At 50.9% G+C, this 12431-nt stretch overlaps 1 protein-coding gene across 1 annotated transcript in view; it reads right to left on the bottom strand.

Moving 5' to 3' along the window:
• Mapt (microtubule associated protein tau) overlaps nucleotides 1-12431 on the bottom strand; it is a 91511-nt gene that overhangs the window by 38263 nt on the left and 40817 nt on the right. The window contains exon 2 of the mRNA XM_051158843.1: nucleotides 3901-4013. Coding sequence (XP_051014800.1) covers nucleotides 3901-4000 — 100 coding nt within the window. The 5' untranslated portion in view covers nucleotides 4001-4013. The remainder of the gene's footprint in view (nucleotides 1-3900; nucleotides 4014-12431) is intronic.

The raw sequence follows: 12431 nt of genomic DNA, 5'->3' as shown, positions 1-12431 counted from the left end.
TTTCTCTGCTCCTGGGCAGGAGAAGATAGACCTTTTATTTTTATTTATTTATTTATTTATTTATTTATTTTGAGACAGGGTTTCTTTGTGTTTTCCTGGCTGTCCTGGACTGGATCCACCTGCCCCTGCCTCCCTAGTGCTGGGACTAAAGGCGGGCACCACTGCCCAGTGTGAAAATAATACCGTTTAACCACTCAGATCCAACTGAGGCAAAGGCCCTTATATTGAAAGCCCTCTCCTGTCTTCCCAGTGGCCTCTCAGCATTCAGGTCACAGCTCCTTGGCGCTCATCTCAGTGACCTCACTCAGCTCAGTGCAGCTGACCTTCCCCGCTTTCATGCCTGTATTGGCTGAAGGGTTTTCTTTGCTAACTCCTCTAGGCCTTTGTAAGCATGGCTGTGCTTAAAGCCTGTAAGACCCACCACGTCGGGGTGGGGGTGGGGGTGGGGGGGGCGTCATTTTGTTGGTGCTACTTCTCTTTGGCTGGGGGACTCAGGGTAGCTCTGTGCATCAGTTGAAGTGTGCCGGGTTCTTTTTTCTTTCTTTTTTGTTACAGTGCAGATGTTGACTGACTGGGGCTCCAAGAGCCAGCTGTCCATTGTATTAGAGGGGCAAATGGACTCTGGCCATGGGGGGCAGAGTCCAGAATCACTCCATGATCCACCATGTGGTTGTTGGAATAAAAATGGTCCCCACGGACCCATAGGAGTGGCGCTATCAGGCCTTGTTAGGGTATGGCTTTGTTGGATGAAGTGCGCGTCACTATGGGGGTCTCAGAAGCCCAAGCCTGGCCAGCTCGTCATTCCTTGCTACGTGCGGATCCAGATGTAGAGCTCTCAGCTCCCTCTCCAGCACCGTGTCTGCCTGCACGCCGCCATGCTTCCCGCCATGAGGATAGTGGACTGAACCTCTGAACTATAAGCCAGCCCCGATGAAATGCTTTCTCTTTAGTTGCAGGGGAGAAGGACCTGGAAGTGACAGGAGCTCACAAGAAGACCAACAGAGCCAATTTACCAGTGCCCCAGAGGGGCTTGCTGAGACTGAAGCACCAACCAAGGACCATGCATGCAAGGGCTGGGACCTAGGCCCCCTACACAGAGGTAGCAGGCGGGCATCTTGGAGGAGGGGTGGTGGTTGTCTCTGGCATGGACTCTGTTGCTTCTTTTTTTTATCATTCCCCTGGCAGGACCGCCTTGCCAGGCCACAGGGGAAGAGGACATACTCAGTCTTGATGTGACTTGAGCTGGGGAGGATGGGGATGGGGGGGCTCCCCTTTTCTGTGGAATAGGGGAGGGGGAAGGAGGAGAAGGAGGGAGGGGGGAGACTGGGAGGCAAGGAGAGATGGGGCTATGACCAGGATGTAAACGAATAAAACAACAACAACAATAAAGAGTTGCCCTGGCCTTGCTGTCTCTTCACAGCGATTGGACCCTAACTAAAACATCCCATCAGAGGCAGGTTGAACACTCAATGAGGGGCCCCACCTGAAGCCCATTCAATCCGCTGTTCTTGAAAACAGAATTCTGATAGAATTCAGGACAGAGCCGTGCCTACCCAGGAGGCCACATCCTTCTAACTCCTGAGGCACCTTGAAGATGGGACCCATACACTCGTGGTGGCTCGTTTTCTCAGCCACGTGAAGCACGCGACCGGTCCCAGCTAGCTGGCTGTACGCACACAGGTGAGGGGCTAGTGCCTTGAGGGCCATGCTTGCCAAGTCAGTGCTGTAACACAAGAAATGGCCCTTGGGCTGGGTGTGGTGGCATATGCTTTTAATCCCAGCACTCAGGGGGCAGAGGCAGGCAGAACTCTGTAAATTCAAGGCCAGCTAGAGCTACATAGTGAGTGTTCCAGGACAGTTAGGGCTATGCAGAGAAACCCTTTCTCAAACAAACAACAAACAAGCAAGTAAACACCTCTTTAGGGATAAAGAGGATGGCCTGTTCAGGTCACAAAGCTGCTGGACGTAAACCTGAGGTTTGTGTTGAGGAGGTCTAGACTAGGCGAGATAGTGTGAGGTCCTCAGGGAGTGACAGAGAGTCACGTGAAGTGCGGCCAGGAATTGGGTGGGGAGCACGGAGCACGGGTGGCATTTGCTAGGTGGGGCATTCAGTGGAGACTAATGTCCCTTGGGCCACAGTGAGATTTTGGGATTCTGGGGTGCTGGAGGGGCAGCTGGTTCGATGTACAACGCGGGATATCAAGAACAAAGGCCAATGGAGTTCAAGCGCCCTGAGGGATGAGGCTCTTCACAGCCTCACTCAAAGTACAGGCAAAGAAGGTCCCCTTTTGTATTTCCTTTTGTTTTTTTCAGTGTCTCGTGTATCCGGGGCTGGCCTCTGACTCACTAGGTACTCCCAACCCCACCATTTATATCAATCATCCTTAGAGGGGAGGAAGGTGAGAGGAAGGCCCTGCGAAGGCCTGGGAAGTGCTACACACCAGGCCCTTTTGTTTCATGAGCCTGTGTGGCCACCTCCTGGACTCCACAGTCTTTCTGTCCGCTCCTAGGGATCTAGTCAAATCCCAACTTTTAGCACCCACTCAGACCCTTGGCTCCGGTATTCAGCATGGAGTCCCTTGCCACTATTCAAAGCAGTCTTTTGTCACTTGTCTGAGCTGTTGTTTCTACTGTGCTACCTTCTGCCCAAGTCAAAGCTGTCAACTCCACCTCTACAAACAGCTCCTCCTAAACCCTCAGAAGCAAGATTCAGTTTGATGGGGCTCCTTCTTCCGTGTCTTTGGCTTCTTTGGGGAGCACAGTGATGGGCAGGACGGCACAATTTTGTTTCACAGCACCTTCCAAGGGTTAGCAATTGCAGTGTTCTCTCTCTGTGTTCTGTATTAGTACAACCTTGGCTGTATTTTGTTTTGTGAGGAAGTGTGGAGAGTGTTAGCATAGGACTTAGTGGGGTGTGTATGTGTGTGTGTGTGTATTGTATTCCTGTGAGTATCTGTGTGTGTCACTGAGCACTGTCTCCCCTCTCCCCCTCCCTCCCCCTGCTGCTGCAAACACACACACACACACATACACACACACACACACACACACACACACCCCTCCCAAACACATGCATATACTGAAATGGACAGTTCGGGGACAAGTCAGCATAGGCAGAAGACTACATTACAGACTCTACAGAGGCCGATGCAGTTTTAATTAGTTAAACTAAAATTGAGACGTGCTTTAAAATTTCCCTCCACTATTTTTATTTATGCATATGTGTATGAATCTGTGAAATGCCACATGGGGACAGGGTGTCAGTTCCTCAAAACTAGAGTTAACAGATTTGGTGGGCTGATTGATGTGGGTGCTGGGAATCAAACTCAGGTCCTCTGGAAGAGCAGCAAGTGCTCTTAACCACTGAACCACCTCTCCAGCCCCAAGATAGACATTTTTACTTTTTTGGAGGGTGGAGGGGTTTCAAGACAGGGTCTTTCTGTGTAGCCTTGGTTGTCCCCAACTCACTCTGTAGACCAGGCTGGCCTCAAACTCACAGAGATCCATCTGCCTCTGCCTCCCAAGTGCTGGGATTAAAGGTGTGCACCACCACGCTTGGCTTTTTTTTTTTTTTTAAGTGTATATTTTGTTCTGCCTGAACACCTGAAGAGGGTATCAGATTTCATTATAGATGATCACGAGCCACCACGTGGTTGCCGGGAATTGAACTCAGGACCTCTGGAAAAGCAGCCAGTGCTCTTAACCTCTGAGCCACCTCTCCAGTGCTTACTTTTTTTTTTTTTAGCCCATTCAAATTAATAAGACACCCTTCTCCAAAACTACAAGGTATTAACAACTCCTTTAAAACCTAGGATTTAACCCCGTCTAGCCAGCCCCTGCCGAGGCAAACCCAACTGTGTTCCACTGTGACTGGCCTGTTGTGGATGGCTGTCTACTGACCTTTTAAACCATGGTCCACATCTCCTTCCTGGTCTTGGAGCAGAGTGTAGTCCCCAGCATGATCTTCCATTGTATCAAACTCCTGGCGGGGTTCAGCCATACTGGTTCAAAGCCTGGAGAAAAATAAGGCAAGGGAGTGAGTTACAGGTGGGATGCAGAGCTCGGGGATCTGACTTCTTAAGGTAGTGGAACTGGGGACAAGGCGAGAGGCACTCTTCCCCCAAGTCACAGTAGGAGGACCTCAGTTTCCTGACTTCCCATCCAGCAGACTGATGCCCAGTCTCACTGAGTGTCCAACGTCCCTGCCAAAAGTGACCTGTCCTCTGCCACCTCTTAGCTCATATCCAAAACCACCAGAGGAGGCCAGTTGATTTATCCTCATTCTCTACTCTTTCTGCCTTTTTGAGAAGTGCTGCTGGTTTGTACATAGTTCCATGGTGATGAAGGAGAGGCCTGCCTGGCTATCGGGTAGTGAACACTGGAACCCAGGGCCCTGTGCATGCTGAGCATGTATCTTTTATCAGTAAGCCACACCCCACCTCTACCCCAATCCCAGCTCCTGGCTCTAATTCTTGACTCTTTAATGTTCTCTGAGACACGGTTATAGGTAGCTTAGGCTGGCCTCAAATTATCTATGCATCCAAAAATGGCCTAGAAGTTCCATCTCCGGAGTGCTTTACATACACTGGGTACCAGCATGCCTGGTTTATGCCGTGCTGAGGATGGGATCCAGGGCTTTTTGCATCCCAGGAAGGAGACAACTGAACTATATTCTGAGCCCCGAGACAGGGAAAATGGGCACAGAGTCAAGGGAGCTTTTGTAGAGTGGACCATCTTCCCTTTGCCTTGCATCTAGACAGGTAGGTTTGTTCCTGCCGCAGCCGTCAGCACCCTCCTCCGGCCCCTGCATGTCCACCCAGGCAGTGATGGATGGAGTAGACTGCAGGGTACAGCAGCATCTGGAGGAAGCGAAGTGCTTGGTTTGGACTCTGCTCACCGGCAGGGGTGGCACCAAAGAGGCGCCCTAAGGTGAACTTGGCAGCAATGTGCAGGGTTAATGGGAGCATAAGAGTGCCTGCTGGCATGGTGGTGACAGTCATGGTCCATGGGGAGAGTTCAAAGGCCAGAACTAGATGCTGGGTAGAAGGTGTAGACTGGAGAAAGGTAGCTCAGAAAATGGTAGATTGGCTTTCAAAGTTAGACTGCAGTTAGGCGGGGGTTAGAACCCACGAGTATACTCGAGGCAGGGGCTTGGGTGCCTGGGCAGAGAGGGCTGTGGTAAAGGGACAGACACCATGGGGACAGGGAAGGGGCTGGACAACAGGACAGCTCTATTTGCAGAAGATCACTGCTTGGAAAAGGATGCCCCTTCCCCGGGGCTGCACCTTCTTAACTGGTGACTCAAGTCATGTTGCCTCAACTGGGCTTATACTGCTGTGATGAAACACTCACGGCAGCAACCTGAAGGGAGGGCTAAGGCAGAGGCCAGGGAGGAATGCTGCTCTTGCTCTTCATGGCTTGCTCAGCCTGCTCTCTCTCTCTCTCCCCTTCTTCCTTCCTTTCTTTTTTCCTTTTTCTTCTTTTGTTTTCTTTCTTTCTTTCTTTCTCTTTTTTTTTGTTTTTTGTTTTTTGTTTTTGTTTTTTCGAGACAGGGTTTCTCTGTGTAGCCTTGACCATCCTGGATTCACTTTGTAGACCAGGCTGGCCTCGAACTCACAGCGATCCGCCTGCCTCTGCCTCCCAAGTGCTGGGATTAAAGGCGTGCGCCACCACGCCCAGCTCTTTCTTTCTTTCTTTCTTTCTTTCTTTTTTCCGAGACAGGGTCTCTCTGTGTAGCTTTGACTGTCCTGGACTCACTTTGTAGACCAGGCTGGCCTCGAACTCACAGCAATCCGCCTGCCTCTGCCTCCTGAGTACTGGGATTAAAAGCTTGCACCACCACACCCCTTTTATTTTTTAAGTGTTTTGTCTTCGTAATCATTGTGTGTGAGAGAGTGCACATGCACACTTGTGTGTGTGACTGCCACTTATGTGTGCTCAGGTGCCTCAGCATATGGTGGAGGTAAAAGGACAACCTTGGGAGTCTGTCCACTCGCCCCCTCCCCCGACATTATTTGAGACAGCGCCTCCTGTTTTCTTCCTGCGGTGTACACCTCTGTGTGGACGCTGACTACGTCCGCTCAGCCATTTCCCTGTCTCAGTCTTCCAGTCTGCTGTAGAAGTACTGTGACTACAAACACATGTGCTTTGGTGTCTAGCTTTATGTGGTTCCCAGGGATTCGAACTCAGGTCCTGATGCTTGTGCTACAAGCAGTTTACGCACAGAGTCATCTCCTCAGACCTTCATTTTACTGTTGAGACCCAGGTGAGCCTTGAACTCCCAACCTCCTGAGTGCTGGGATTACAGGTTTGCATGACCAGATCTGTCTATTCTCCAGTATATTCTCTCCCTCCCTCCTTCTCTCTCTGTCTTCCTTTCTTCCTTCCTTTAAACTGTCTTATGTGCATTGGTGTTCTGCCTGTCTGTATGCCGGAGTGAGGGTGTCATACTCCCTGGAATTGGAATTACAGACAGCTGTGAGCTGCTATGTGGGTGCTGGGAATTGGACTTGAGTCCTCTGCAGCCAGTGCCTCTCTCTAGCCCCTTCTCTGGTATACTCTCAATACCTCCCTCCTAACAACAACAACAACAACAATAATAATAATAATTTTTTTTTTGGAGACAGGGTTTCTCTGTGTAGCCTTGGCTGTCCTAGACTCACTTTGTAGACCAGGCTGGCCTCGAACTCACAGCGATCCGCCTGCCTCTACCTCCCGAGTGCTGGGATTAAAGGCGTGTGCCACCACATCCGGCAATAATAGTAATTTTTAAAACCTGTAAACAAATGTATATCAGCTGGAATCCCTGCACTGCCATCCCTCCCTGTATTCGCCCATCTGAGTACTAACCAGGGTGGACCCTGCTTAGATTCCAAGGTCAGATGAGATCACCCACATTCAGGGTGGTATGGCCATGGATAGCCCGTATTCTCAATGTGGAGTTTTGCTTGCTTCCCATGTGGAATTGTCTTCAGCTGTTTCTAGAAGTTTCCATACATTCCATCTCAGGAGCTGGAGAGCCAAGAGTCACTCAAGCATTTGGGTGATGCCCTGCAGTTTACCGGTTGGGGATGACGGCCCAGTGTGTGCCAGATTGCTCAGTTGTCTCATTCAACCTACTTGCACACCACCATCCATGCCACGACCTGGCTCCTATGATCCCTCTGCCCCCTGCACACAACCCACCCTATGGTCAGGGCTGGAGGGCCGGGCACACCCTCCAGAAGCAGGATGAATTACAGGGTCTGTGCAGAAATTAAATCATCCTTTAAAACACAGGCTAGTATTCACTATGTAAAATAAATAAACTGTGCACATCTCAAGGGCTGCTATTTTCCTTTGTGGGGGATGGGGAAAACCGTAGAAGCTGGAAAGGCTCCAGTCCTGGGAGGGCAAATGCCCTTAGGATCCTTGCCCTCTATGGCTGGGAGAGGTCAGCTGGGGTTTCAGGACCTAGGAGCCAAGCCAAGATGGGGATGTAGCTCCATGGTAGAGCACTAGTCTAGCAGGTACAAAGGCCCTGTGTTCCACCTGCAGCATAGGAAAGGCAGAAGGAAGGGAGGGAGTGGTGATGGGAAGACGAAAGAATGTTCTGGAACACCCTTGAGGATCCATTGGACCAAAACCCCAGAAAGAACAGATTCCTGGAGAGCAAGAGGGAATGACCCTTTCCCTAACCTTATGACCTATACTGAAGACACAAGAGCCGAAAAGGCACCTGCTTGGGTTGAGGCCTCAGAGCCCCAAGATTCACTGTGTGCTCCTCATAGGCCCCTGTGGTGCCCTTGAAGGCTCTTCCCCTTCCATCCTTATTCTTACCCTATCAGATACATTTCCCAGACCTTCAGAGGCCCAGGGATGTGTGGATGAAGCCCCACGCTCTTCCGTCCCCGAAAAACAGTGGCTTCCCTGGCTGAAAGACATTGGCCCTTCTGTCTTCTTGTACAGCCCATTTGACATCGTAGGTGGCCCTCTAAAGTGTCAGGAGACAGACGAGGGACCCCTCAGCAACGGGTCACCTCATTGACCCCTCTGGGAGCTCTCCTGGGAGCCCACTTGTTCCCTTGAACATATCTGCCATTTTCCCTTGGGCTGCTTCTTTCTATAAACCTTGAAGGTGGGCGGGATAGGAATCCCAGACAGGCAAGCGGCCACAGAGACTGACAGGCTTGTGAGAAAAGACATTTGAGTCTGACTGCTTGATGGCCCCTGGCTTCCAGCCCTGCTACCCAGGGAGCAGGGTTCCCAACGGTGCTGGGCCTGGGGCCTGATTCCCAACAGGAAACGTACAAGTACCGGTTAGCAGTTCCCTCATGAGAACTCCCCTGCGGCTCCAGAAGGAAACGCTGGTCTTCCCTAACTTTCCCAGATCTTCAGCTTTCTTCCTGAGGGAGACCTTCCAAAGGGAACTTCCCTGACTGCAGGTTGCCCCAGTCTAGGGACGTTTCTTGGTTGAGATGAAGCTACAGTAGGCTTTCTTCATTGCCTGGGTCCTGCTACTGGCAAAAACGGCGTATTAACCAGCGCTTGGGTTTCTGAGGGCACCTTGGGCAAGGGACGGTACCTCAACACCCTTTGGTGGCTGGGTAATTAAATACGAAGGCTTCTAAACTCCAGCCCCTGGAGTTTACAGTATAATCTCTGAAGTGCAACTGCGTCAAGAGAAAGAATTAGCACCTTCTCATATCTGAGGAAAGTGAGGCTCGGAGATGCTGACTAACTCGCGTAGCCAGGGGCAAGCAGGGTTTGAACTCAGATCTTTTCACACCAAAACCCATTTCCACACATCGCTGCGTTTCCCACAAGCCATTATTCCTTTGTAAAAGGGGAGTAGGAGGGGAGTTCAGGGAAAGCCCGGTGTGAGGTTGGTCTGCTGCCTGTGACTCAGCGGCGAGCACCCTGGGAGACTGGGACCCCAGAAGCTTCCTGGGTGCGATTGGACCGCGGTGCCCTGGGCGTCGCAGGGTGGGGTTTTCCGGCTGGGCTCAGGCGTCGCTAGGGGGCGCCAGACGCCAGATCCGGGATTAGCTCGTTCTTGTGACTCAGCGGATCAGCCACCGCCAGCCACATTCGGCTCCAAAGGAAGGAGGAACAGTCTTCAAGCACCCCCCCCCCCCCACCAAGCCTGAGTTAAAAACCCAGACTGGAGGATAGTCTTCAAGCGCCAAAAAAACAACCTGGACTCCAATAATAGGGATGACTGTCGAAAACACGCACGGCATTTACAGCATGTTAATTATGTCCATAAAGAGGTCGGTTGGGTTGGTTTCTGTTTGTTTCTTTTTAAACAACAACAACAACAACAACAGCAACAGCAACAATAAATCCTAACCAGGAGTGATGATATACACACCTCTAACCCCATCACGTGGGAGGCACAAACAGGCAGATCTCTGGGAACTCGACACCAGCCGGCGCTACAGATACACACACTGCATACTTGTTTCAACAAACAACCCCATCCCCCAAAGAACCCACCTAAAAACCCACTTGCTGGAACAAAGCACCTCCCAGTCGCCTTTGCTCTCAAGCATTATTTTTGACCACAGCATTCAGGAACAAGGCCAGCCTGGACTACGTTGTATGACCCAGTCTCAGAAGATCAAGAGTTGGACAGAGATGGCTGGGTGGTGAAGAGAGTTTGTTGCTCTTGCAAAGGACCCAGGTTTGGCTCCTAGCACCCACGCGGTGGCACACAACCACGAGCAACTCCAATGCTGTTTCCTGACTTCCGCGGGCACCAGCCATACACGTGCTGCAATATGTACATGTAGGTAAACCACCCAGCCACAGAAAGAAAGGAAATCTTTATTTATTTTGGTTTTTTCGAGACAGGGTTTCTCTGTGTAATCCTAGCTGTTTTGGAACTCTGTAAACCAGGCTGGCCTTGAGCTCACAGAGATCTGCCTGTGTGCTGGGATTAAAGGCGTGTACCACCACCGCCCGGCTGAAAGAAGATCTTTAATAAGCGGCTACTTTTTAGCTTGTGCAGCCCATCTCTCCTCCACTTTTGTTCTGTCCTTCCCTGTTCTGTTCCCCTCTAACCTGCCAGTGTTTCTAGGCAGCAATCAGGATTCTCCTAAGGGCAGGAAACACGTTTCGAATGGCTCCTGGCATTGGTTTTACTTTATTCCTACAACAGCTGGATACTGGGCCTGCTTCCACAGGGGGCTTAGGAAGATTCATTTGCCCAAGCCACAGAGAAAGTATGTTAGAGAGCCAGGGTTCAAACTCAGCACTTGGGAGATGGAGGGAGTTCCAGGCCATCCTCGGCTACATATCAAGGTCCAGGCCAGCCTGGGCTACATGAGTTATCAGCAGTGGCTGATGACAGCTAAAGGAGTATAAGCGCATTGGCTCAACCGGAGGGGACCCCTGGCCTCCCCTGAGGACCTGCTCCTTGTGTGTTTGTACTCTGACCGCAGTGCCTGTGTTCCAGCTCTTCCTCTGCGTTTCCATACAAAGGCTCCTGGGGCAGCGGGCAGCCTTGCCTCCACCCCAGCCAAGACATGGAGGAAAGCCCTCCTGTCAGGACACAGAAGAGCCAGGGGATCAGCCTGCAATTAAAGGACAAGATCATCCTCCAAGGCTTAAATGCATGCCTCTCCTGAGGCCAGGTCCTGGCTGCTCAGAAGTCATCTATCCTTTTTCGATGTTGTCACTTGTTTCTCTAGCAAGGCAGGGAGGGGGACAGCTCTACAAGGCTGGAGGGAGGGGAAGACAGCAGTCATCAGCCTCTGAGCTCATGGTTATATCACATTACAGTTTACCATAGAATATTCGTTGGGTGTGGTGGCCTTTGAGGCAGGTAGATCACTGTGAGTTCGAGGCCAGCCTGGTCTACAAAGTGAGTTCCAGGACAGCCAAAGCTACACACAGAGAAACCCTATCTAGGAAAAACAAAACCACAGAATAGTCTAGAACTGAGCAATAACAGACCCAAGTTTCAAGCAGAATGTGAGCATGCATTAAGGAGACTCATGGTGGTGAGGCGCTGGGATGATTCTGGGCCACTGTCGAAAGAGAACAACTAGCATTTGTGTGAAAAGATGAATGGAAGTTGCTGCAGAGAGGAGGTGCCGCTGCTGTGTGCACACAGATGTCATGGCTGATGTCAGCTGGCTGATGCCCACTAGTGTAGAAGAGTCACCCATTGTGCCTGAGAAGGCAGTTCTGCTGCTTTTGTTTTTGTTTTTTTGAAATATCTTGTTATATAGCCCAGGCTAGCTTTGAACTTAAGATCTTTGTGCTTAACAGCCCCGCCCCTTGCTAGGATTAGAGGTGTACACTGCTATGCCTGACTACAATTCTAGTTTTAAGTAAGCCATTCTGGAGATTTTGTTTGCTTGTTTGAACTGAAATGCTTTGTAACAACTGATACGGCCAAAAGGTGGGGCGTGCCTGTAATCCCAGCACTCAGGATGTAGGGGCAGGCAGATGCCTATGAGTTCATGGCAAACATGGTCTACATACATAGTGAGACGTTATCTCAACTCTCCCTTCCCCCCAAAAAATAAAAATAGCTGGGCATGGTGGTGCATGCCTTTAATTCCAGCACTTGAAAGGCAGAGGCAGGCAGATCGCTGTGAGTTCGAGGCCAGCCTGGTCTACAAAGTGAATCCAGGATAGCGAAGGCTACACAGAGATACCCTGTCTGGGAAAAAAAAAAAAAAAAAAGAAAAAAAAAGAAAGAAAAGCAAATAATTCTATAGCCAGGTAACTATTTGGGCATTTTATCTACTCTATGCACTCGTCACCTTGCTTTCAGTCTGACACTGGGCTGGCTCATTCTTGTCTAACTGTAGGCATACACATTCCACATTGTGCATTATAGAGATCAGAGGTCAGCCTCGGGTGTCAGTCCTCACTTTCTGCCTTGTGGTTTGTCACAGCAGGAGCCAGGCTAGTTGGCCTGTCAGTTTATCTGTCTCCTGTGTCACTGGGATTACGGACACGCACGCCACAGTGTCCTGCTCTCCACAGGGGCTCAAATTCAGGTCCTCCTGCTTGGCACCTCAAGTGCCAGTTTACCCGCGGAGCTGTCTCCTCAGCCCTCACCTGCCTCTCTGAAGGCACCTGGAGGCGCACAGCCTCATCTCAGAGGGGCTCACAGGAGAACTCAGATGCCCTCTTTTGTGGCTTCCCTTTGAACCAGGTTCCCCTAAAACCAGACCTCAGGATCAAGCCTCTCTGCTCTGGGAAGACCTCCCCCCACTCCACCTGACCCACCTCCTCTCAGAATGCAATGGGTCCAGCTCACTCGGTGAATTGGTGGCTGACTCCCCCTGAGGAAATGTCTTGGTTTACACCTCACCGCAGACTTGGCTAGACAGGGTGCCAGTGTGGAGTCAAAAGCCAGGTTTAAGTCAGCTGGGGAACTCACCAGAGGGGAGATGTTGGGGTCACCTGTACTGTCCAAACCTGTAGGGTCT

Source organism: Acomys russatus, chromosome 16 (genome assembly GCF_903995435.1).
Source record: "Acomys russatus chromosome 16, mAcoRus1.1, whole genome shotgun sequence".
NCBI classification, from domain to species: Eukaryota; Metazoa; Chordata; class Mammalia; order Rodentia; family Muridae; genus Acomys; species Acomys russatus.
Note: the sequence above shows the minus strand (reverse complement) of the source record. Positions and strands in the feature narration are given on the sequence as shown.